This window comes from Mus pahari, chromosome 2 (assembly GCF_900095145.1).
Source record: "Mus pahari chromosome 2, PAHARI_EIJ_v1.1, whole genome shotgun sequence".
NCBI lineage: Eukaryota > Metazoa > Chordata > Mammalia > Rodentia > Muridae > Mus > Mus pahari.
Genome location: NC_034591.1, coordinates 140,439,043 through 140,463,718, shown reverse-complemented (window position 1 = coordinate 140,463,718; position 24,676 = coordinate 140,439,043). Strand labels below are relative to the sequence as shown.

The following is a 24,676-nucleotide window of genomic DNA, read 5'->3' as shown; positions in this document are numbered from 1 at the left end:
CAGACACTCCAGAAGAGGGCGTCAGATCTTGTTACGGATGGTTGTGAGCCACCATGTGGTTGCTGGGATTTGAACTCTGCACCTTTGGAAGAACAGTCGGGTGCTCTTACCCGCTGAGCCATCTCACCAGCCCCCTGAAGACGACTATTCTTGATGACATATAATTGTGACCAGTTTGGGATGGCTGCCTGTCCCCTCCCTCCACTCTAAGACCTTCCCCCCAAAATGTAGGCAGTGCCTCAGGGACTTGCATGCCCCTCCCTAGCCATTTCATGGGGGCCCCATTGGGCGCTGCAGACACTGTTTGATGGAACAAGCATTTATTGAGTATCTGCCTACCTGTTCCAAGTGGGATACTGAGCTAGACCGAAAGGATACAAAAATGAGCAAAACTCAACCTTGAGCACAGTTGAGTCTACCCAGGGAGGTGGGCACAAAAGAATGTGAGCATCTAATACAGTATGCGGGGGGGGGGGCAATCCTGGGGGAGACAGGATAGGGTAAAGGAGTTCACAGAAGCAATGGTGCCTTTGAGCAGGGAGTTTCTAGACTGAAGAAATAGCTCAGAAGACACACAAGTAAGAAGGAGACAATGCAGAGGCACTGGGGTACAGGGTACCAAATGAGATTGAGTCTTGAGAATGAAGGAGGATGCCAGGCCTATACTCGGCTTACTCTAGCCCCCACCCTGAGGAGTGAGGGAAGGAGAACTGCCAAAGAACTAACAAGGGGGCTTTTGGGTGGGGTTCCCCACCCAAGTTCAAGAAGGGGAGCAGACATCTGTGTCCTTGAAAGCAGTGCGGCCAGGCCAGTCTCTGGTCACGGGGTGGGAAGGCTGTGGCCGCTTCTCTGTGCCTTGTTTATGTGTTCGTTCGTTTGGTCGTTTCCCAGGAACGTTCCTTGTCAAAGCTCCAAGTTTAGCTTGGCTGATCCAAGAGTAAAGGGGACTTGTCCGTGCTTGTGTAGAAAGCAGTGTTCAGAAGCAGGGGCAGGCAGCTCTGAGCAGCTCATTAGCCCCCCGTCCTCTGGACAACTTCCCGGGCCCCTTGCTTAGCCTGTTCCTCCAGGACACACCAAAGACAGCTGGGCAGCTGTGGAAGATGAAGTGAAGGGAGCACTGGCCTGGTGCTCTCTCAGAGCGCCAGAGCACAGGCAGAAGAGCCAGGCACGGCAGAGTCCAGTGGAGGGGCAGAGGGGCCTAGGGTAGCATAGTCAGGCGGAGGGGCTGTCAGGGCCAGGGGAGGGGTCATGCCCTGCTGGGGTAAAGAAGGTGGCGGGGATGTAGGGTGGGGACAGAAACGGGAAGGGAAGGAGGAAGCTGGGGTGGAGGCCACCTCCCTGGCACCCCTGGCCCCTCGTCCTGGAGACCAGTACCGGCTCCGGAACCTGTGCAGTAACATGATGAGTGTGATGACCAGGAGGTCGAAGATGAGCTCGGCCATTTCCACCACAGACAGCACAGATGAACCGAACCACAGGCTCCACTGGCTGCCCAGGTTGGACAGGAGGCTGACCATCTGCGAGAAAAAGAAGTAGCCGTGCTGCCCTTACCAAGCCGGCTCCCTTTGCATCTGGGGCCCACCTGGGACTCGTAGTGTCTCCTTGCCTTGCAGGGGGCAGCTCCTGATTGTCATCACTCACAGAAAAAATGGTCATGAGACCCCAGAAACAGTCACGGATAAGGTTTCAAGGCCCTTTTTCCAGCTTTCTGCTGCACATGTGTGCCTCCCCTCCACCTCACCTCACCCCCTTGTCCCCACCCAGCTCCCCTCTCTAATTCTTTCCCTTTATCCTGAACCCCTGTTCTTTCTTCTTGTTCTCTGCCTCCAAGGTACAAACCCTTCTGGCCCTTCAAGGTGACCCTTCATCCTCCCTCAGAGCTACCCTGCCAAGCCCCCAGGAGATCCCAGGCTTCCTGACTAAGGCAGGCCGTACCGTTACAGAGGGAGACTCCGAATTAGTTTTATAGTTCAGCTCTTTGAAGAAGATGTTGAGTTTAGCAACTCCGTTTCTTTGGGGAAGGAGAGAGAGTGGGAAGAAGTGGTGAAGGGTTAACGCCACCCATGGGCCCTCTCCCCAACACCTCCATCAGAACCTCTTCCCAGACCTCCTTTCCCCCCCAAGGGTCCTGCCCAGGAGCTCAGGAGCAGGCCTGACCTTTTGTTGTTGATAGTATAATTGTTCTGCAAGGACAGCATCTCGAAGATCCAATCCTGGGGGGGGGAGGGATGAGTGGCCAAGGGGTCACCTCCATATCCCTCAGGTTTCCAGGGATGGGTGGTATCAGTCAAATATACCAACGTGGATGATCCTCGGAGGGCCACTGTGTTATGTCCATTTGCACGTGTGTGCAGCTATGTTCACATGAACATCCACCCCTCCCCTCCCAACTTTACCTGGGACTTCACAGATGGCCACCGTGAGTAGCCAGCAGAGAGCTTGTAGTTGGTCACACTGCAGACAGATAAGTGAGCTCAGTGATAGAGTAGGAACCCCCAGCGACCTTCATCCTATCAGGCTAAGCAGCTGCTGCCAAGCCCAGTCCCAGGACATCGCCTCACCTGCATGGCTTCCGACACTTGGAGAAGCAGCCCAGGCTATCCAAGGAGAAGGCTGCCTGCAGTTTATAGTAGCAGTAGCCTGCGAATGGAGAGAAGCGCCTGTTTTCTGAGGGCACAAGCAAGGTCTTACACACTGCCTGGGCACCCACTTCACAAGAGCATGGTGGCGTGGGAGGGGCAACCACAACAAACTTGTTTAAGAAAGCTGGGGACCGGGATGCCCAAATAAATGTGTCCAAAAAGTCACAAATTAAGTCAGAAAAAAAAAATGGGAACAATGGTTGCATAATAAAGGGGTTAAACCACAATGAGATACATGTTACACTCATCAGGAAAACTGTTGCAAAAACAAAACAAAACAAAACAAAAACTGCCAGCAAGATGCACAGGGGCCATCACTTTCTGCTGCTGGGAATATGAGATGGTTCAGCCACCTCTAAAAGTGTGACAGTCCCTCAGAAGGCTTGAACAGTTACCATGAGCCCAGCTCAATGTGCACAGCAGCATTGGTCACAAAACGACAAACTAGAAGCACCCAGATATCTGTCAACCAGGTAAGTGAATAAAAATGTGTAGAACAGAGCCGGACACAGCAGGACACCATAGGAATCCCAGCACTCATGGGCCCCAGGAGGGAGGACTGCAGTAAGTTTGAAGCAAGCCTGGGCTATGAGATTCCACCTCAACAAGTGAAAGTTGTATATCTACACAACAGGATACTGCTCAGTCGGAACAGGGAGTAAGTGTCGATGTGTTATAACATGGGTGGACCTGGGAAACACTGTGAAGTTAAGGAAGGCAGTAAGAAAGGCCATCAGCTCAGGGCTCTGTCTACATGAACCGTTCAGCACAGGGATGACTCCTCTACATGAACCCTTCCTTCAGCACAGGGACTCGTGGTTGCTCAGCAGCTGGCCGTGGGGCATGGAACACCTGGGGGACTACGCATAGGTACAAAGTTTCTTTGGGGAGTGATTTATAAAATTCTCAAATAGACAGTGACTATGAGACCAGAATGAGACCAGATTAAAAGCCCAACACCAAAACTACAAGTATATTTAATTAAAACCATCCAATTTAAGTGAGTGAGGTCTGTAAGATCCAAATCGTCTCAGTAAGACACATGAGAAGGGGAAGAAAGGGCCCATGGGGTCTAAGGGCATTGGGGAGCTACAGGGAAAAACTTAAAAAATACTATTTGTTATAGTGTAGGTGTGTGCATGGAAGTGTGTGTGTGTGTGTGTGTGTGTGTGTGTGTGTGTGTGACAGAGACAGACACAGAGCGAGACAGACAGAGAGAGACAGAGAGAGAGAGAGACTGGGAGGTCTGCCGTGGTACACACAAGTCCTCCATTTCTGACCCCACCCTCTCCCCGCCATGCTGGACTTGGTGGGAAGCAGCCTGAGGGGTTGGCTTCTCTGGGGAGAAGGTCTGGAAAGGGCGGCACGCTGCTCTTAGCTCTACCTCATTCCCCCCACACCTGCAGTTTCTCTCAGATTTCCAAAGCCACAAGAACTCAGAAAGCAGGCCAGGCACAGCGGCCCACACTTTTAATCCCAGCACTTGGAAGGCAGAGGCAGGAGGATCTCTGTGAGTTTGAGGCCAACCTGGCCTACACAGTAAGTTCCAAGACAGCCAGAGCTCTGTAGTGAGACCCTGTTTGAGTAAATGCATGAACATAAAAAAGAACTTAGAATTGTTGAAGAGCAGGGAGGAGAAGAGGGGAACTGTCGCCAAGCCAGCACCTCGGCTGCCCTGTCTCCCCTCCCCTCCAGGATTCTGTCTGCCCATCCAAGCAAAGGTGACACCAAGTGGCCTCTGAGTTCTGACATTCTGTGATCCTCCAAGGCTGGGGGCAGGAGGAATGAGGCAGGGGGCAGGGGGCAGGAGGCAGGAGGCAGGAGGCAGGGGAAAGGAGGCAGTGGGCAGGTAGCATGGGGCAGTGGACAGGGGGCAGGAGGCAGAGGGCAGAGGGAGGGGCTGCCCTGACAAGAGCAGTGACAGGCGACAAGGCCTGTCAGAGTGGGCCAAGCAAGAAAGGAGGCAGATAGCACAGACAGATGGGACTGGGGCAGAGGTGACACAACTCCACAGAGGTCTTTCTGTGTCCTTGGTGTCTGGTGCCTTGCCCCCTTGCCAATGGCCCACTTCCTCCCTCTCTCACCCTGGTAGAGGGCTGAGTGTGTAAAGCCCTGAGAGGAGGCTCTGAAGGACAGAGTCTGTGCAGACAGCGCCTGCAATCCCATAGTTTCCTGTTAGGGTAGTTTTCTCCCAGCGGCCTCAGGTAGCTGTGCCACAGCAGAAAGGAAACGGGCGTGTTCAGGACAATGGCCGGATAAGCAGGACGTGCCAGGGCTCTCCGGCTTGTTTTGTGTGCCCTGCTCCAGGGAAAAACATTTTCTAACATTTGATTTACAAACTGAATCCCTGGGGGAGAGATGGCTCAGTGGGTAAAGCTCCTGAGCTTCAACAGAGTCCAACCTACAACTCATATGATTCAACACACATGCATACACACACATTCACACACATTCACACATACACATATATACACACATACACACACATGCATACACACATATGCATTCACACACATGCACATACATAGTCACACACACATGCATACACACATGTATACACACATGCACACATACATATACACATATACACACATGTATATACACAAATGCACACACATTCACACATTTACACACACACATATACACACATGCACACACATGCATACACACATATGCATTCACACACATGCACACACATTCACACACATGCATACACACATGTATACACACATATACACATATATACACATGCATACACACATGCACACACACATGCATACACACATACACACATATAAACATACACACATATACACACAAATACACACACACATACACATACATACATACTGACATACATATACATACATACAACACACATATACACATATACACACAACACACATACACACACAGTGACATACACACCAACACATGCACATATACATATACACACATACATATACATATACACATATACACACATACACACACTGACATACATACACACACTGATACACAACACACATATATGCATACATATACACACATACATGCATATACACATATACACACACACTGACACACATAAATGCATACATATACACACACTGACACACACACACACACACACACACACACATGAGTGCAGGGAAGAAGGACCAAGGAAAGAGAGAGGAAGGTTGGTGTTTTAATTCACAAATTGCATGCCTAGAATACCGAAAGGATACTTCCTACAGTCGTAGAACACAGAGAGACACGGCAGAAACACAGCACTTATAATGAGTTCTACCTGGGCACTAGTGAGATGATGGCTGCTCATCACTCTCCCAGGAGCCAGCCCTGCTGAGCACTCAAAGAAGATGTAGGCACACTCAGGACACCTCACACACGCACTTGCACACACACACATACCAACATATACACACTTCCTTCCTTCTGCTGTAGGATATTTTTAAACAGGACAATTCTTTCGCTAACACACAAAAGCCAAAGACAGGAAGGGAGGGAGCAGGGGAGACAGAGGCAAGGGCTGAGGGCACAAAAAGCAAGTGGAGGCCAGGTGGGAGTGCGGCACCCCAGACAAGGCCTCTGAGAGCCAGACACCTAGGGAAGAGGAGGTGAGTTCCAGACAGGGCAGGGGCTCACTCACCCCAGGAGCTCTGCTTTCGGTAGTCACAGAACTCTACGCCCTTGGGCTTAGGGTAGAAGATGTAGGCACAGCCACACTTCTTGATCATGTTCTCCTGGAAGCAGGAGTGAATGCACACCTGGAGGAGAGGGGAGAGGCAAGAGGCTTCAGGTCTGGCCCAACCCTTCCCTCCTCACCGCTGCACACCGCAGCCCTTTCTACCACTCCCAGACTACTTCTTCTCCTTCCCTCTGCCCAGCTGACTGGCGTGCAGTCCCAGGAATGGCTGTGACAAGCTCTGCATACCTGCTGCGTGTACTTGGAGGGGTAAAGGTTCTTGACGGGGACATCGCTGCCATTCTCAGTGCAGTCTCCGTAGTTGCCTCCGAGGCTGTCCAGGGCTTCCTGTGAACCATTGCACATCCATTGATCACAGGTGAGGAGTCAGAGAGGCTTTTCCGTCTTCCCTCATTCCCAAGTTCAACACCACTCCATGCACCACTTTCAAGGCCGTGCGTGGGTTTACAGAACCCTCTGAAATCCTAAGGACCCCCTGAACCTTTCTTAGCACCTGAGTTCTTCTCAAAACCTTGCTTTCCAGGGGCCCCTTGGCTAGCCCCTCCATCCTGTTCTTCTCCCAGAGACCTCCACATCCTGGAGACGACTCACGTGACCTCCCCTCAGTCTCCTGGCAGTCAAATCTACCTCCCATTTCCCAAGTCTTCCTCTCCCTCCTGTGGGGTTCTCCTCCCAGGTTCCCAATCAGAGCATCCTTACCTTTCTCATGCTGATGGAGGTTTCCACACCAGGCCTCAAGTTGAAGCCACCATCATCCATAAAAGCAGGCTCATCCTGACCGTGCACCATCACCCTGGCCCCCGTCACTGTGGACAGCAGGGGGATGAAGTCATTCTGCTCTGTGCGCAGTGTCAGGGACAAACCTGGGGATGCAGCAGGAAAAGAGTTGGGGATGGAGACCCAGAATCTTACCTTCTGTCTCCAGGTGGAACAAGGCCAGTAACCCCCTCAGGTGGGCATGGCAACCCAGAGCTGGTTTCTGGGCTAGCTTAAAGGATAGAATCCCTTCCATGCCTAGAATGGACTATGGAGGACTCTGGGGAGAAAGGGCAGAGCAGACCTTTCCAGAATGGCGAGAGGCATATCAAGGTGAGACCCAGAAGGTCCCCAGCATCTCTGAATGTAAGGCTGAGGTAGGTAAGGATGGGTGAGGCAGGTCAGTGGGAAGGGCATCATGGGGACGGGAGCTGCTCACCATTGTTGACTCCAGGCATGGAAGACATCCAGAGATTGGAGTTGTTCTTGTTGTTGAAAGTGTAGCAGTTCCCATACATGGGGTGGTGGAACTGAGAGTAATTCCTTAGTAGGCAAGGGAACCAGGATAACAGGATCAGAGAGGGGAGTACAGGAGTTCAGCAGAACATGAGGTGAGGCAGAGGAAATTCCCCTCTGGGCCTCAGGAGCATCAGTTTCCTGTCACCTCCAGTGTGCCTGCACAGCACTGGGAAGTAGAGCTGCGCTTTGTCACCCCAGCCAACGGTCCCATTCTGCGTCCTACAAGACCACACAGACAGTAATGGCAGGCCTGGGATTTACATATGTGATCTTGTGTGTTAGAGTTCTTATTTTATCTTCTTCTAAAAAAACCAAAACCAAACCGTCCTAAGCTCTGTTTTTAAGATCCATCTATGATGCTCCACTGGGTCTGCTGACACCATGTGCCATACGCCTTCCATGATGAGACTCCCCTGCACTGTGCCCTTCTCCTCTCCCAGTCAGCGGGGATCCCAGGCCGCAGGGACAGTGGTGATGGACCTGGGATTCAGACCCAGGCATCTATCTGTTAGACCGGCTTCTCCTCTGACCTCACTGCTTGCTTCCTTGTGTCCTCTAACATTATACTAAGACTTGTGCAATTCTCTTAACTTACATCTCAATCTTAATTTAAATGCTCAGCATCTAAATCTTGGCTCTCAGTGCATCGACGAGGGAAATGGAGAGATGGAGGAAATCAGCATAGAAGAGGGAACAAATGGTTCAGTGAGCGTGGGGCTGAAGGGAGGAAGTTCAGAGCACAGGGTGGAATGAAGCCAAGCGTTCTCCACAGGCCTCTGTGCACCAGATTAACAGGTCCAGTGATAACAGCCTGACTCTAACAGGCTTGGGAGTCCAGAGGAAACCACACAGCCATGCTACCACAGCAGAAAGACAGATGGACAGCAAATCACAGGCTCTAAGAACTATGTGTGTGTGGGGGGGGGGGACCAGTGCTCTACTTCCTGCCAAGTGGGAGATAGCAGTGGGAACCAGACAGGAGGAAAATGAGGCTCTGGCCTGTGACCAGTAGAGGAGTGAGAGGGGACGATGGCCAGAGGTGGGTGTGGCTTTGCTCATGTGGCTTTGAACTGGTCCCATTTCCCAAGGTCACCCTCTTCCTCTCTAAAATGAGGAGAGCAAATCTAGAAGATCCAGGACGGTCTACTGGCTTTGAAAACCAAGGGCAGGCATAGGGCACGGAACACTGAGGCTCATGTTAGGCTGTACCGGAAAGCCAGCATTTCTAGAGGTGGGCTGGATGTGGAGAGCAAAGCCCTATCTTAAAGGGCCACTGATCCCCACTCACTGGGAGAGGGGAAGGGCACACTGTGGTGGATCTTAAATACCGAGTTTAGGAAGGTTTTATTTTGTATTTTAGAAGAAGATTAAATAAGACCTATAACACGCAAGATCACTTATGTAGATAAAATACAAACTTTGTAAATGCACATACAAGGAAATGTGCATTAAACACATTAGGACACCATCCATTGAGAAGCCAAATCATGTAGTGGTTAAGAGTAAAGCCTTGAGCAAGATGGCTCAGCAGGCAGAGGTGCTTGCTGCCAAGACTGACAACCTGAATTCATTCCCCAGGATCCACATTGCAGAAGGACAGAACTGACTTCCACAGGTCCTCTGACCTCTACAAGTACACCACAGCATGTATGTGTGTACGTGTGTGTGTGTGTGCAGAAATGTAATAATAATAATAATAAAAAGAAAGTCTCATCTAGGCATGGTGATGAGCTCCTGTAATCTAGCACTCAGAAGGTTGGTACAAGAGCATTGTTGCCAGAATGAGTCTACGTGGAGCTACATGCTACATAGTGAGTTCCAGATTAGCATGGGATAAGAGTGAGCCCTTGTCCAAAAAGGGGCCCTAGAGAGCAGCTCCTTATGAGTAAATGCTAACTGTAGCAAACACTAGAAAGAAAGCCAAGCAAGGTCTTTCCTCTCCTCTGTCAAATGAAGAAACAGAAACAGGTGGGACAGAGAACTGAGGACTAAGTTAAAGCATTAGTACTTAGTGAACTGTACTAGCTTTCCACTAAGGTGGTAGAGGTTGGTTACATTGCCTAAAGGGATAAAGACAGGTGAGATGGCTCAGCTGGTAAAGGCGCTTGCCACCAAACCTGCAGCCCTAATGGTTGAGAAAACCGACTCCCGAAAATTGTCTTCTACCCATTCACATACACAAATACAAGCAAGTAAAGGTAGTTTTGTCTGCTTGCTTGTTTGTTTTTAAGGTAGACAATAACAAGCAGAGGATGTAGAAAATGTAGATCCCTCAGGGTTGCTGCTGGGAACATAAAGACCTGTATCCCTGGGCAGAGTCCAGCAGCCTCTAAAATGCTAAACAGCTCTGTGACCCAGCACTGAACTCTGGGTGCATTGCAAGCAAAACCAAAACATTACCAGTATAAAACCTTACTCGGGCACATCCATAGCAGTGCCCTTCTTAAAGGCCAAAGAGAGGCATGCTCATGTCAGAAAGCTGTGGTGTGTCTGTATAACACAGCCCAGTGTTAACTGCTCATACGTGAGTTCTGACATGTGTCAGCACAGATAAGCCTGGAAAACATATGCTAAGTGAAAGAAGCCACCAGTCACAAAAGATACCATATATATATATATATATATATATATACCCACATATACATATGTATACACACATGTATATACCTATATACATACATATATATACATGTGTGTATATACATGTGTGTATGTATACATGCATGTGTGTATGTATACATGTATTGTGTGTGTATATATGTGTGTGTGTGTGTGTATATCCATCCCAGAACCTAATAAATGTTAGACGATCAATCCACCACTGAACTACATCCCTAGCCCTCGTGTGAAGTCCCCACAAAGAACAGTCCATTGAGACAAGAAGGCAGATTAGTGGTTCCCAGGGCTTGAAAGGGATGGAATAGGGAACTGCTAAGAAGTAAATGGGTTCCTTGAGGGTGGGTGAAAAAAATGTTCTAAAATTAGATAATGACAGTAGTTGCACAACTCTAAACATATTTAAAAACCACTAAAGTGTACATATGAAAGGGAAGACTTTTACTATGTGTCATTAAGGAGAAGATTATGTCTGAGGACAGAGCTCAGGGATGGAGCACTTGCTTGCATGTTGTGGGCTCTGGCTTTGATCTTCAGAACAAAAAAACAAAAGGAGAAAGAAATCCAAAAGAGAAGAGGAAGGAGAAGGGGAGGGTCCAGGAGACCACGAAGGGAGAGGGGAGGGCCCAGGAAGCCATGAAGTGGGGCTCCAGGAGGCCCTGAAGTGGGGGGGGGGGTCAGGAGGCCATGAAGGAGGGGTGTCCAGGAGGCCATGAAGTGGGGGTCCAGGAGGCCATGAAGGGGGGGTCCAGGAAGTCATGAAGGGGGGTGTCCAGGAGGCCATGCTAGGAAAATGCAGTTAGACTCAGCAAGCCACAGGAGACTGCAGAGGATTTTATTATATTGATTGTATGTGTGTGAGTGCTCTGCCCGCTTGCACATCTGTGTTCCACGAGCATGCCTGGCACCTCTGGAGGCCAGAAAAGGGTGTCGGATCCCATGGATCCGGAGTTAAGGACAATTGTGAGCCGCATATGGGTGCTAGGAACGGAACCCGGGTTCTCTGCAAGAACAGCCATGCTTAGTCTGAGCCTGCTGAGTCTCTCCGGTTCCTACTTCGGAGGACTTTGACTAGGACTGACTGGAATAGTTAACATCACAAACTTAAGCTCCCTGCTACATTTCAAATGTGCCTCTCAATTCTCGGGTTGGAAAATTACATCCCAATATGTTGGAGATGGGATCCAACAGGAAGAGACAGGACCATGGAGCGAGTCCTCATGAGCGCATCCATCACGCTACCACGGAGTCCTGAGAGGGTTAGCTATGAACACATGGCCCTTTGCTGGGTCGGCCCGCCCTTCCTGACCCTCTTTCACAGGCTTACTTTCCCTTCCCCTTTCTGCTGTGTTACCCTGTGGGAGCCGTCACCAGGTTCCGGCACCAGGATCTTGGGCTTTTCAACCCCTAGTACTATAAGAATGAACTTCATTTTTTTTCATATACCAACCAGTCTGTAGTATTCTGTTATAGCAACAGAAATGGACAAAGACTTCCTGTGAAGAATGAAGGGAGAAGTTGGGGGCAGAAAGTTAGACAGTTTACAGAGCTGTCCCAAAAGTCCTCATGGGAAAGGAGAAGATGACGAGCTGAGGACAGGACCTGCATGCCAAGACTAAGATGAGCGGTGGAAAGGAGAAGATGACAAGCTGAGGACGGGACCTGCATGCCAAGACTAAGATGAGCGGTGGACTTGTGAGCAAGGGAGGCAAGGGCTTGGAGTGGACAAAGGGACAAAAACTCCAGGTGGGAGGTGACAGGGAGGCTTGGCAACAGGACAGGTGCAGCTGGCCCAGGCTTAGCTGCCTTGCTTCCCAGCTGTGACTGTTTATCCCCAAACAAAGATTGCAGGCAGGGCCAAGCCATGGGATGGGCATGTGAGCACACAGAGTGTGAAGCCAGAGAAGCAGGTGACACCTGATCCTGCTGCCACTCTCAGGTGACACTGGAGGGAAGGGTCCCCTGTAGAGACACTGCCTCAGGGCCATCCTCCAGCCAGCCAGAAGCAAGAAGGTGGCTCTTGAAAACCCGAGGATCAAAGGTGGAGGAGAAAGCAAGAATATGCAGCCAGTGGCTACAGAAGGGAGAAGGAAGCCCCTCACTTCCCCCTGGTATCAGCTCTTAGAGGGCCTGAGCTGGTGGCTGTGACCTCTTTAGATGGACGCTATGACAGGGGTCCTAACAGAAATTATCCCTGAAGGAGAGTGGGCTGTGGAGAATCCTTAGGCCAGCCTGAGCCTCTGGGCATGTCGCTTCCTTCACCTGTTTGGGTGCAAGATGACTGACACCCCCCCCCCCATGCTCTAGAGTGTATAAAGTGACCTCACATTTGTCATCTCACACATGTGACTCGACTCTTAAGATGGGTATTAGCATCCTGGTCCTCATCACTTTAGTAAAAAATGCCAATCAGGCAAGGATTGAGCATATTTTTTCCTGTAATACATCCCAGATGCCTACAACAGAGTCTGGCACATGGTCCACACAGCCAGAAATATTTACTGAATAAACCTTCTTTCTTGTGTTTGGATTTGTGTCCATTTTACAAAGAAAAGACTCTGAAGACCAATGTGAAATGGAGGAGTCACCAGACCAGGAAGGGACGGAACCGTAGTAAGAACTCAGGTTGGGACCTGCCAATCCATGGATCTTACCACGCTCCTGTCTACAGGCGACATGCTGGGCACAGGCTTGGGCACCTGCATTAGATCATTTCCTCACCTAACCACCGAGAACTTCCTGAGCCCTCAGGAGGACCCAGGAGAGGAGATTCTGAGGAACAATGGAGCCAGCAAGGGGGCCTACTCACGCCTGATTGCAGGGGGCCTGGTTGAAGCGACAGGTGAAGATGAAGCTGCCCAAGGCTTCTTCCTCTAGAGCGGGCGAGGTGTCCGGCAGTCTGGACAAAATGTTGATGTAATGGAAGCGATACCACTCCCTCACAGCATCCACCCCGGATGAGTACGTCTGGTAGAAGCAGTCTGATTTGTTCTGGTTGCACTGCACAGAGACGGGAGTGTCAGTGCACATCAGAGAGCTGCCAAGGTCAAGGACTGAGAGCTGAGGTGTTCTGAGGGCTGATGGGCAGGTGGGTATAGGGAACAGGGTGTGGGTAGAACAGAAGGGAAGAAACACTTCCCTAGAAGCCCCTAGGAGAGGTGGCCAGAGGACCGAGGGATTGAGGTAGTGGCAGGCAGAGACCCCTCACTGTAATTACTTATGCAACCAGGCAGGAAGAAGCAAGAATTCTCCCCTTTCACTGGTTCTGGGATCAGACTTTTGTTCCCACAACAGAGGTGATCCTAGAACTTCCCTGTGCTGTGGTGGTGTGGCCCATCTCACCCACCGGGGCCTCCCTTTCTCCCTTTCTCCTTTATTAGATGAGCCTCTGTCCTATTTCCTCCTACCCATCCTTTTTAGTCTACATGTTTAGGATGTAGGGATGAAGCTCAGCCGAAGAGCCCTTGCCAAGTACTGGCAAGGACCTGGGTTACACATACACACACACACACACACACACACACATCTCCTTTTACTGTCTAAGTGTCTCATTTACTTACCCTCTGTTACAGGCTTGAAGAACTTCAGTTCTTCACAGGAGGGTCTCAACTGAGTCCCATCAATAGGTACTAGAATTCAGAAAAGTGTATTTTCTGCAACAGATTTCACTTCTCGCCATTTATCCTCTGCTATTCATTCATTCATTCATTCATTCATTCATTCATTCATTCATTCATTCAAGTATTGTGTTACCCTCTGGAAAGTCCATCAGGCCTTTCAGTTTGAAGGAGTAGGAGGTCCAAGGGACGGAGCAAGCTCGTGGGCGGGCCCTGGACCGAGGGGCGGGGCTTACCAGTTGGAAGCCGATTTTCCAGTCCTTCCTGTCCACTTGGGGGTTGTTGTCGCGTACACTGGAAGACGCGCTGCGCGCCAAGAGGGAGGGGTAGGGCGGAGGTGGTGTGCGCAGGCGCTGCAGGGGGTGTGGGAGAGCACCCCGGAGGTCGCGGGTGCTGCGGCGGTGGGCCCCAGCCTGGCGAGTGTAGGAAGAGTTGTATTTGTACAGGTCAAAAAGCGTCTGCTCCGTGATGCGGTCCAGCTCTTCCAGCTCCTCTTTAATTTCAGTGTATCTGAAAAAACCGATGGGGAGGAGGTCGGTCCAGGGGCGGTCCGCCGAATCCCTGGCCTCGAAGGGCCTCGAAGGGCCGCGGTGTTCTCCATAAACACCGAGGGGCTCAGTGATCCCTGTGAGAGCTCCAGGGCTGTCGGCTGGGTAGTGTAGAGTGTAGGAGTTGTATTTGAACAGGTCAAAAAGAGTCTGTTCTCTTAGCTCAGGTCGCCCTGCCCGATCTCCTTTGGGGAGGGTAGCCTTTGGGAATGCCTGCTACCTGTGCCTTCAAATCGAGGCTGCTCCGGTAACTGCACTTTCAGAAAATCCCTGCACCGCTCTGAAAATAACAGGTGACGTTCCCACCTTTGCCGCTTCTTCAGAGGCTACATTTTAATGAGATTTGGAAGGGACCCACCCAAACACGATTCCATATAAATCCTTACAGTTTTCATTCTCAATACTGGCTGTATTACCATCTGCACGATGGACATCCTTAAAGAGTTATGGTCTAAGAAACAAAGCCGAGACGATAAATTAAAATCAGGCTGCAAGATGCAAATCCAACGCACAAATACTAGCTGCATTTCTAGATACTAGCAACAAATGGAAAATATTTTCAATAACACTACACAGGGGCTGGAGAGAAGGCATGCCATTGAGAACACGTGATGCTCTTCCAGAGAACCCAGGTTCATTTCTCAGCGCCCACATCGGAGTACTCACAACCCTGTAACTTCAATCCCAGGGAAATCGGACTCCCACCTCTGGCTTCCAGCCACATTCACACATGTGGCTCACACACAGAGATCTCCTCATGAACATATAATCAAGAGTAAACCTTATATTTATCAGATCTTCTCCTAAATTTAATATAGGCAAGACTTATTCCACAGAGCACACTGGAACCCTGCCGGAGGCCCAAGCATACGAGATCACACAGCAGCTCTTATCTCATTTCTCCCAGCCTGATTTTCAGATCACATACAATTTGGATCCCAAATTCAGCAAACATCCTTAAAGGAGGTGACAGGTGCTTCTGAGTTTTCTATGGAATGCAAAGAGTTTCCATGAAGCTCAGTCTGACCTCAATCTTGAACCCTTCCTGCCTTAGTCTCACGAGCAGCTGAGCTTACAGGTACATGCCTCCACAACACCTGTTTGCAAAGAACCCTCGGGGTCCAAAACGGTTGTGGAAAAGAAAAAAAGCTGGGGGGGGAGGGGCTTATACTACCTAAGTTTAATATTTACTATAAAGGGGATTTGGAGGGATTGGGTTCAATTCTCAGCACCTATAAGGTAGCTCACGGCTGTCTATAACTTCAGTTCTGGGGGATTCATTCTCTTTCTCTTTTTTAAAAGGATTTATTTATTTATTTTATATGAGTACATTGTTGCTGTCTTCAGACACATCAGAAGAGGACACTGGATCACATTACAGATCGTTGGGAGCCACCATGTAGTTGCTGGGAATTTAACTCAGGGCCTCTGGGAGAGCAGTCAGTACTCTTAACCACTGAGCCATCTCTCCAGTCCCAGGATTCAACCTCTTTTGGCTTCCATGGGCATGGCATGGACTTGGTGCAAAGACATACATACATTAATAATAATAATTTAAAAACATTTTCTATGCCCAACATGGTGGTATACATCTTTAATCCTAGCATTGGGGAGGCAGAGGCAGGCAGATCTTTGTGAGTTCTAAGCCAGCCTGATATACACAGCAATTTCCAGATCAGCCAGGGCTATATAGTGAGACCTTGTCTCAAAAAATAACACACACACACACACACACACACACACACACACACACACACACACTCTCTCTCTCTCTCTCTCTCTCTCACAAGGAATTAGCTAGAAATGCCCAATATCTTAACTATTAAATGTCACTTAGAGAAAAAGTCAAGAGTCAGGTGTGGTGGCACACACTTTAATCTCAGCACTTGGGAGGCAGAGGCATGAGGGTCTCTGCGAGTTCCAGGCCAACCAGGCCTACAAATCAAACTTTGGGCACTAGGGAAGCATGCTATTGCCAGAGATGTGGGGTTAGTGCATCTGGGGTCTGACACAAGCACCGGGGCCTTACAATGCTAGGCCCTTCCTCCAGCCTCCACCACTGAGCCACACCTACAGCCCAAGGTTATTTAAAATCTCCTGCATGGTCCCAACATCCCACTGTCCAGTTCAGAGCTTCAGGATCCTCTCCTTTGAGCTCTACTTTCGTCCTGAAAACCCAGCTGGCTGTACCCTAGGCATTCCCTCTTTGTAGCCAGCCCTCATTCCCTCACTGAAGAAAACAGAGCTCAGGTCCAGGGTGTGTGCCCACGGGCTTCTGAGAGACTGAGCGGTACTAGTCTCACGAGTGGCCATGCCAGCTCGTATGAGCCCTTCTGAGGAGCCAGGTACATCCATTACATCTACTGCTCAACAATCTGGGCTAATACCCTTGTCATCCCCTTTCCCAAGACAATGTGGCCAGGACATGAGTCAGAATGTGCTCCCACTTTTCAGTGTCCTCTCCTCTGTCCCAGGAAGACTACTAGAGCTCACCGACACTGCCCCCTGCTGGAAGGGCACTCTGGTGCCCAGCTATGTAATGCTGGGTAAGGCATCCAACCCTTACCCTTCTGTAGAATGGACACAGCACGAGGTCAGCCTGCCACACAAAGTTCTGGGAAGATGAAATTAGGAACTGCTCGGGCATACTAAGTAAAGATGGTCAGGCTCAGGGAGACACAGATAGGAGCCGGGTGCCCAGAAAAGTGCCACTTCAACTTTCTCAAGGTCATACAGGAAGAATCCAGATCCCCAGCTCTGCTGGGATCATTTCTATGACACGGTCACTACTGTCATCTCCCTATTCCCCACCACCACCACCACATTGCTACCTCTCTGCCTTCATCACTCTTCCCTACTGAGACTATGTCATCCCTGAACACACTGTCACCTGTCTGGTCTCCCAACCCTTGGTCCCTGCAGAAGTCGGGTTCCAAGCAGGATCTTTCTCACCCCAAGGACACTTCTCTGCTTTTGTCTGACAGGATTCAGAGCCCGGACCTCTAAACAAATCACAGTACAACACTCGGGTCTTGTCCCAGGACCAGGAGGTAAACAAAGGGTCAAGACTCCTTGGATGGGATGCTAGCAAGATGGTCCACCCCATGCGGCCTTGACTTCCTTCCTCAGCCATGCTCACTGCCCTCGCCCCTGGCTGTCTGGCAGGCAAACCACCTGTGGGAGGTGGGTGATTCCCAGCCCCAATCCAACTCCATCAGGCCTCACTGTCTTATTCCACAACTCAGGATAGCGAAGTAGTGACACTAGACAAATACCCTAGGGTCACTCACCTGGGAACACTGAGCTTTGGATAGCTTTGAAGCCAGGCTTGTTGGACTCCGTAGTTTTTGTTCTTCCACTACTCCTGGCTAAGGCTAAGGACTGCTTGAAATTGGCTACCAGCATCCTCTCTCTGAAGATAGCCTCCCCTCTGACTCTCCTCTGTGTAAGACAGGCTGGCAGGATACAGGAATCCTAAGAAGTTTGGGGGCTGCCGGGCGTGGTGGCACACGCCTTTAATCCCAGCATTCGGGAGGCGGAGGCAGGTGGATTTCTGAGTTTGAGGCCAGCCTGGTCTACAAAGTGAGTTCTAGGACAGCCAGGGCTACACAGAGAAACCCTGTCTCGAAAAACCAAAAAAAAAAAAAAAAAGAAGAAGTTTGGGGGCTGACATACATATGTTTCCCTCTGTGTCTACTCCTCCATCCTTGATATACGGGATGGGCTCCTAACATCCACTCAGGGACCTCTGGGACACTCTCAGCCAGCATTCAGGAATGTCAGGTGGTGCTGAGAACAGAAAAGAAACCAGTCTTTCCTTGCCAGTGTGTACCTGTGTGCTCGGCCCCCCTCTCTGCTTCATCCAGGCCACACTCCTCTCGGATCAGTTTCCCGGCCCTTTCCCTCCTAAGCCGCTTTGAGCAGTGCTAATGGGGCACACACATAGACCTTACAGCTTCAGCGCGTATCACGGTACACTCACATGTACCTGACAAGTAGCCCCTATCTGGATCTCTTTCGTGGGTTCTGAGCTCACATGGTGGTCTGTCCCAGGGATGGCAATTCAAGAGCCAAAGGTTCTCCTGAGCTGTTGAGACAGGCAGGTGTTGAGTGTGGACAGCGTGCTGAGACACAGGGCTGTGCTGAGTTCTGGGTCCTCTGACAGGACTGTTACTGCCTCTGGGCAGGCTGTGCTCAGGGCAACCACTGTTGACTTTAAGCAGGATTCATTATTTCTTTAGGAAGAATTAGTGACAACAAACCCTTGCCGCAGTCTCTCTTAGGCTGCCAGGACGATGCTATGTAGAATTCTACTTTTTTTTTTTTTTTTTTTTGAGACAGTTTCTCTGTGTAGTCCTGGCTGTCCTGGAACCTGCTTTATAGACAGGGCAGGCCTCAAACTCACAAAGCTCTGCCCGCCTCTGCCTCCTGAGTGCTGGGATTAAAGGTGTGCCATCCCTTCCCAGTTTAGAAGTCCACATTTTAACGAGCTGGCCCAGGCCATGTAGACTGTGACCCCTAGTGACCTAAGACATTTTATGGAGAGCCAGTCCCCAAAATAAATCACAACTCATGCTGTAAAACTTTTTTTTTTTTTTTTTTTCTGGGCAGAAGAGATGGCTCAGCAGCTGAGAGCACTGGCTGCTCTTCCAGAGGACCTAAGTTCAATTCCTAGCACCTACATGGTGGCTCACAACCACCTCTAATGGGATCTGATGCCCATTTCTCATGTGTCTGAAGACAGCTACAGTGTATTCATATACATAAAATAGATAAATCTAAAAGAAGTATTTTTAAAAAACAAAACGTTTTCCTTTGCAATACAATGAGATATCCACCTTGTCATTGAAATATGAACCTCACATAGACGGCAAAGAGTTCCTGCTTCCCAGCAGCCTAACAATATATGAAAGGGCTACACCTCACTCTTGGGAGAGTGTGTCCCATGTGACTGCAGCTGGTGTTTTATTATCATGAGCATTCGTTATTAGAGATACGTGCCATCACAGGGGAGTGCCGACTGTCACTTATCTACCGTGCGACCTCGAAGTTGTAACAAAAGGAACCAGGAGAGACCCAGATTTTGATTCTGAGGCCTCTCATCAGCCGGTGGCTTTTTATTTCTCTTTGCTCTTAGGTCCTTGGAAGCCTCAGTTTTGCCATCTGCCCTTCTTATTCAGGGAGCTGAGATGGCTCTGTAGGTAAAAACGCTTGCTGACGAGCGAGCAGAGGAGCCTGAATTCAGCTCCCAGAACAGAACCCAGGTAAAGGAAGAAGACTGGCTCCCGAAAGTCCTCTTCCACGGACTTACACATGCGCACCCACGCGTACACAGCCACACACACACAACTTTGCCTGAACTCTTGCTCTGTACCATCCCGACCCCAGCACCGGACTGCCTGAGAAAGGAGGACCTGACCACTGGCCAGCCCGGGCTCTCAGCCCTCAGTCCGGTTTCTCCCTGCCAGACACTGAGTACAGCCTGGCCTCCAGACTGAAATGAGAGTGCAGGTCAAGGGTGGCTTTCCATCCAGCTCAGAGCCACACCTCCTGTGGCTCTCTGAGGAAATGGCCCTCCCTTTATTCAGTCCCACTGCGCTGCTGGGCCCTTGCTCTGCAGACAACATAAGACCCCTGAGCATCACTGTCCCAAGGCTCTGCGTTCTTCCCTGGTTTTATCTGTTGTTGGCACAGGGTCTGATGTAGCCTATCCAACCTCAAACTCAAGTCACACCCAGGGACAAGCTAACGCTGGACTTGCAGTTCTCCTCCTGTCTCTAATCCCTAAGGGCCAGCATTACTGGCATGTGCCAGCAGGCCTGGCTGAATTCTGCCTTGGATTCAGCCCTAAGTCCCATCTATCTTCGAGGTAGGCTCGGTGTCCCAGGATGTGGCAACGAACAGCTCTTTCCTTCGAGTGACTAGAAACTGGAAAGCCACACAGAGCTGCGGTCAGGACCTCCTTTTTACAATTCTCTGCTGGCTGCGTCCCTCGTCGGGTGGACACTCGGGCATGACTCTGCTCCCCTCCGACCTTCTTTGGCAACTGGACCTTCCACCCTTTCCTCCTCTCTCCTCAGATCACCCGTCCCTCCCTGTGCCAACGGCTGTGATTCACACTCAGGGCAGCAGGCTTGTCAGCCACCTCTGCCTCTCACTGGCCAGTGGCTCCCCACCCCTGCACTCCTAACCAGGAGCTCCCTTCTTTCTGAGTCTCCTCCTGCTGGGCTCCTACCAGCTACCCTACCTTGGAAAGCCTTGCTGTCGGTGAGAGGGAGCTTTGAAGACATGCCTGCTCTGGAACTTCACCACTAACCTCAGAGGCTCTAGCTCTTGGTGGGAAGTGATTTTTGCATCCCAGTTTTAACACCTGCTATCTGTCTGAGTTTAACTCACTGGGCATCTCTCAGATGGACGGAATAGTGGTACCTGTTCCCTAAGTCTGCTGTAGGGTTAAATTGTTTAATATTTCTTTTTACAAAGGTCAGACACCTGAGCAGGTGGACAGGGTCACTGAGCAGGGACCTCCTACATTCATTCAGCCTGGATTTTTGTGGGGACAGCTAACAACACTACATAGCTCTGACCTGGTACTATATAGACTAGTTAGGCCTACAGCTCACAAGAGATCTGCCTGCCTCTGGCTCCACAGTGTTAGGTTTAAAAGCATGTGGCATTACACCTGGCTGATTTAATAATATTTCATTCATATTTGGATTCATCTGGAAAACCATCTGGGACATAAATATGCATTCTCTATGGTTACTGTTATTTCTCTTCGTTATTAGCTCTACAACTTTGGGTCTAATTATTTCACTTTGGTGAACATCAATTACCCTCATCCGAAAACTGGAAATAGTACAGGTGTGATTATAAAATGCCCACCTCTCTAGACTTGGCAGGATTAAGGATTTAGTGCTTAAAAATACCCCAACACTGAGTCAAGTACTAAGTAGGTCTTCAGTTTCCTCCTATACTTGAGGTCCCTCCCCTCCCTTCTGAGTTCTCCTCTCCTCCCTCTGCTCTACAGACAGCTGCTTCCCGGTTCAGCTCCCCTAGGCACTGTGATGTCCACTCCCCGGTGGTTTATCCTGGCCTGTCCAGGGTCATGCACCCAGCAGAACCTTAGAAAATATGCAGACTTCAACAGACTCACCCCAGCCCTCCCCATATCTCCTCATCTTTGTGACCACAAATATTTATTGAGTGCCTGCAGCCTACTTCCAGGCCCCGCCCCTCCCCTGCCAGCACCTTCTGCCTGTTATATCCCCTGCCTTGCCTGGCCTGGGGTGGGAAAGAACTGACAAACTGGAGGACAGATGAGGCTAAAGGAAGGAGCTATCCCAAGGCTTCAAATGGAGGTGAACAAGTGAACAACTTCACTTATTCCAAGTGGCGCCTCATAAGAATAAGAGAAGTTTGGGCATCAAACTAATGGGCTAAGTCAGGATCCTGTCAGGATTGGTGACCCTGTTGACTTGCCTTGGCCTCTTGGCCTCAGTTTTCTGCGTGTAAAATGAGGAGGATAATATCTGTCCCTGCTCCAAGACAGATAAGACACCAGGAGGCTGCAGACATTCTCTAAGGGTCTGACGAGTTCAGCTCCAGTAAGTGACCCCTACCATGTTCATTATATGGGGACAGTTTTACCTTTCCAGAACAGGACTTCCCAGCCTTTGTTAATCCATGACACATCTTTGGACATGACAGGTTACCTGAGAGAGCCTCCACCCGCAGCGTGTGACCAATCCCAGCCATCCATAATTGCCCACATTCCTGAGGGTGTGCTCACTCAAATTTACCCTCATTCAAACCCTCCTGAGAGAGCTTACACTCCTTGAAGGCAGACCAACTCCGAGTTTTTATTGTGCTAATCATGGTGTGTTGCTATATTTGTTCACACGCCTACCCCTCCCACCTTGTTGTAGCTTTTCCCGGTCTCCAGGACCTGGTCAAGTACCTGGCCCTCCATAAAGCTCGCTGAATTAGCAACAATTCTCTTCTGCTGGGTGCCTAGCACAGTCTGGCTTGACGGACGTTTTCAATGTGTGGCATAGCTGAGTGCAGACAAAATGGTATGTGTGTACCAACACCCAGCCCTGCCCGCCTCTCTTCTCCATGGTAACAGCACAGTTTCCAGACCCAAACTGGCAAAGAGCACTGATGAAACCCAAAACTTCAGAACACAGCAAAGCCCTTAAAGGTCAGAGACCTGGGCAGGCGGGTAGGGCAGCTGAGTGGCAATCCCCTGCACAGGTCAGCCGGAGACTTCGGGGACAGCAGACGATGGACCTCGTTTCCATTCCACTCTCCTTCATCCTACCCCCATGGTACCTACTCCCCAGCACAGCAAATATCCCCTCTACACAAAGAGCTTATCCACCTCCACGGCACCTGCAAGGCCTTGACCTCTCAGCTCTCTGGCCTCACAGCTCCATGACCACTTTTGTTTGCTCTCCGGCTTGCTTGCTTTTGTGCTGCGGAGTGTAGAACTCGGGGGTCCTGTGCACGCTAAACCCATGCACTAGCACTGAGCCACCCCTCCCTACGGGACCCGGGCAGACTGACCTGTAAGGATTAAGGGTGCACACAGTGACAGCGGGGAAGACCAGCTTGTCAGAATTGAGGTTGATGTTGAGGCTCACTGGGTAGCTGAAGTATTCCTCGAACAGCAAGGCAAACTGCCAGTACATCATGCCGAAGGTGCAGAGCCACAGCACTGCCCAGAAGGCCGTCTTCATGCGGTTGTGCTTGGAGCACACCAGGCGGATGGCACCGTGGATGGTGGTATTGTTGCAGAAGAACTGGAAGAGCTCCCGGTAGGAGCGGTGGAACTCGATCAGTGCCTCCTCCTCCTCGGTGGGCTGCCGGGGCGCTGAGGGTTCCGGGCCCAGCGCCTGCTCTTCACGCGTGTCCCCCTTGCCCAGTCCTTGCATGGGCAGAGGAGGACAAAGGTCTTGCTCCTTGAAATTGTTGCCCTTCATGGATCCCTTCGGTGAGTTGGGGACGTCAAGGTCTAGGTCAAGGTTGAGCTCAGGGGCTCTGGTGTGGTCCAGCATCATTAGTATGGAGGCAGAATGGGGCTGTCCTTGACGGTGCCCGCATCCCACGCTGAGTTCCCTCTTCCTCAGTCCTCCCACCCTTCACCTCTCCAGGAGCCAGCCGACCTTCTGGAGTTGGGGCCAACTAGGCAGCACGGAGCTTCACTGGAGTGACCACAGAGCTTCACAGCGAAGGCCACCTTCGTTTGCCCGCTAGCGCCTCCCTGGGTCTCCACAACAGGCACCCTGCCTGGCTTAGCGCCTCTCCCTCTTGCCCTTTTTTCCTCCCAGACTGTTTGACTCGCTCGGGCTTTCACGCCCTCTTGGCCCAGCTGACTCCCGCTTCTCTTTGGGTCTCTCTCTGTGTGCCAGGCTCTCTGACCCTGCCTCACTTCCTCCCCTGCCTTCCCTGTCTCCTCCTGGGTCCTCTTCTCTAGGCTCTCTGGCCCTGGCCTCCAGCTCCCTGCTACCTCCTTCTCTGCCTCGGGGACCGCGGGCTGCAGGAGGCCGGAGCTGCCTCCTGCTCCCGGCTCCCAGGTGTGGCTGGGCTGTGACTGGTTCCTTTCCAGTTAAATCTGGCAGCCGAGCCTCTCCACCCTCTCACCTGACAGGTGCAGTGCCTGGCTCCGGAGACCGCCCGTCGGCCACCGGCAAGGATGGGAGCGACAGAAGCCTCATTAGCATCTCAATTAAAGGTGAGCAGGGCAGAGGGAGGGTCGAAGGAGGAGTCTGGTCTAGGAGCTCTCCAGGGAGGAGGGCTCTTGGGGGACAGGTGAACCAGGTACCTGTTAAAGATGGATTGATGGCGAACTGACTGCCAAGGAGACTAGGGACAGAAGACAGGTGAGGCTCAGAAAAACCGGAGCAGAGAGGAAGGATTCTACACACAAAAGCCAGGAAGGCAGAAGCGGAAGGAGGATCGCTGAGTGTAGGTGGGGAAACCAGGAGAACAGGGAAGGCAGAAAAGGGAGACAGACTGAGGAGGACTGGGCAAAGAGCTGAGGGAAGATGGAGGAAGAGGAGGAGGAAGCCAGCTCCAAAGGGACTCTCCTGTCAGGCAAGATGGCCAGGGGAAAGAAAACTTAGGTGGACTTTCAGAAACCAGGGTCCCTTCTGATTGAGGTCCCTCAAGGTCATCCCGGGTCAGCCTCACACCCAGGGTGCTGGAGGAAAAAGAGAATGGGTCCCCCAAAGCTGGGAGCACCTGCTGGCCCCACCACCTTCTTCC

The 24,676-nt window shown here is 50.8% G+C and overlaps 1 protein-coding gene across 1 annotated transcript; it reads right to left on the bottom strand.

The window, feature by feature from the left end:
- Positions 1 to 303: 303 nt before the first annotated feature.
- Scnn1a (sodium channel epithelial 1 alpha subunit) lies at positions 304 to 24,628 on the bottom strand. Its single transcript, XM_021190931.2, has 12 exons — positions 22,976 to 24,628; positions 14,096 to 14,369; positions 13,052 to 13,242; positions 7,547 to 7,650; positions 7,051 to 7,214; positions 6,580 to 6,678; positions 6,295 to 6,412; positions 2,562 to 2,640; positions 2,397 to 2,454; positions 2,158 to 2,213; positions 1,936 to 2,011; positions 304 to 1,517 (listed from the first exon to the last, which is right to left on the bottom strand). The coding sequence occupies exons 1-12, from the start codon at positions 23,467 to 23,469 to the stop codon at positions 1,134 to 1,136; spliced, it is 2,097 nt and encodes a 698-aa protein (XP_021046590.1). The 5' UTR covers positions 23,470 to 24,628; the 3' UTR covers positions 304 to 1,133.
- Between the last annotated feature and the right edge of the window lie 48 nt (positions 24,629 to 24,676).

Coding starts and splice junctions, on each gene's coding strand:
- Scnn1a (XM_021190931.2), bottom strand. CDS start 23,469: ATGATGCTGGACCACACCAGAGCCCCTGAGCTCAACCTTGACCTAGAC. Junction 14,370..22,975: donor TGCACCCTTAATCCTTACAG/GTCAGTCTGCCC, acceptor CGGTTTTTTCAG/ATACACTGAAATTAAAGAGG. Junction 2,455..2,561: donor AAGTGTCGGAAGCCATGCAG/GTGAGGCGATGT, acceptor ATCTGTCTGCAG/TGTGACCAACTACAAGCTCT.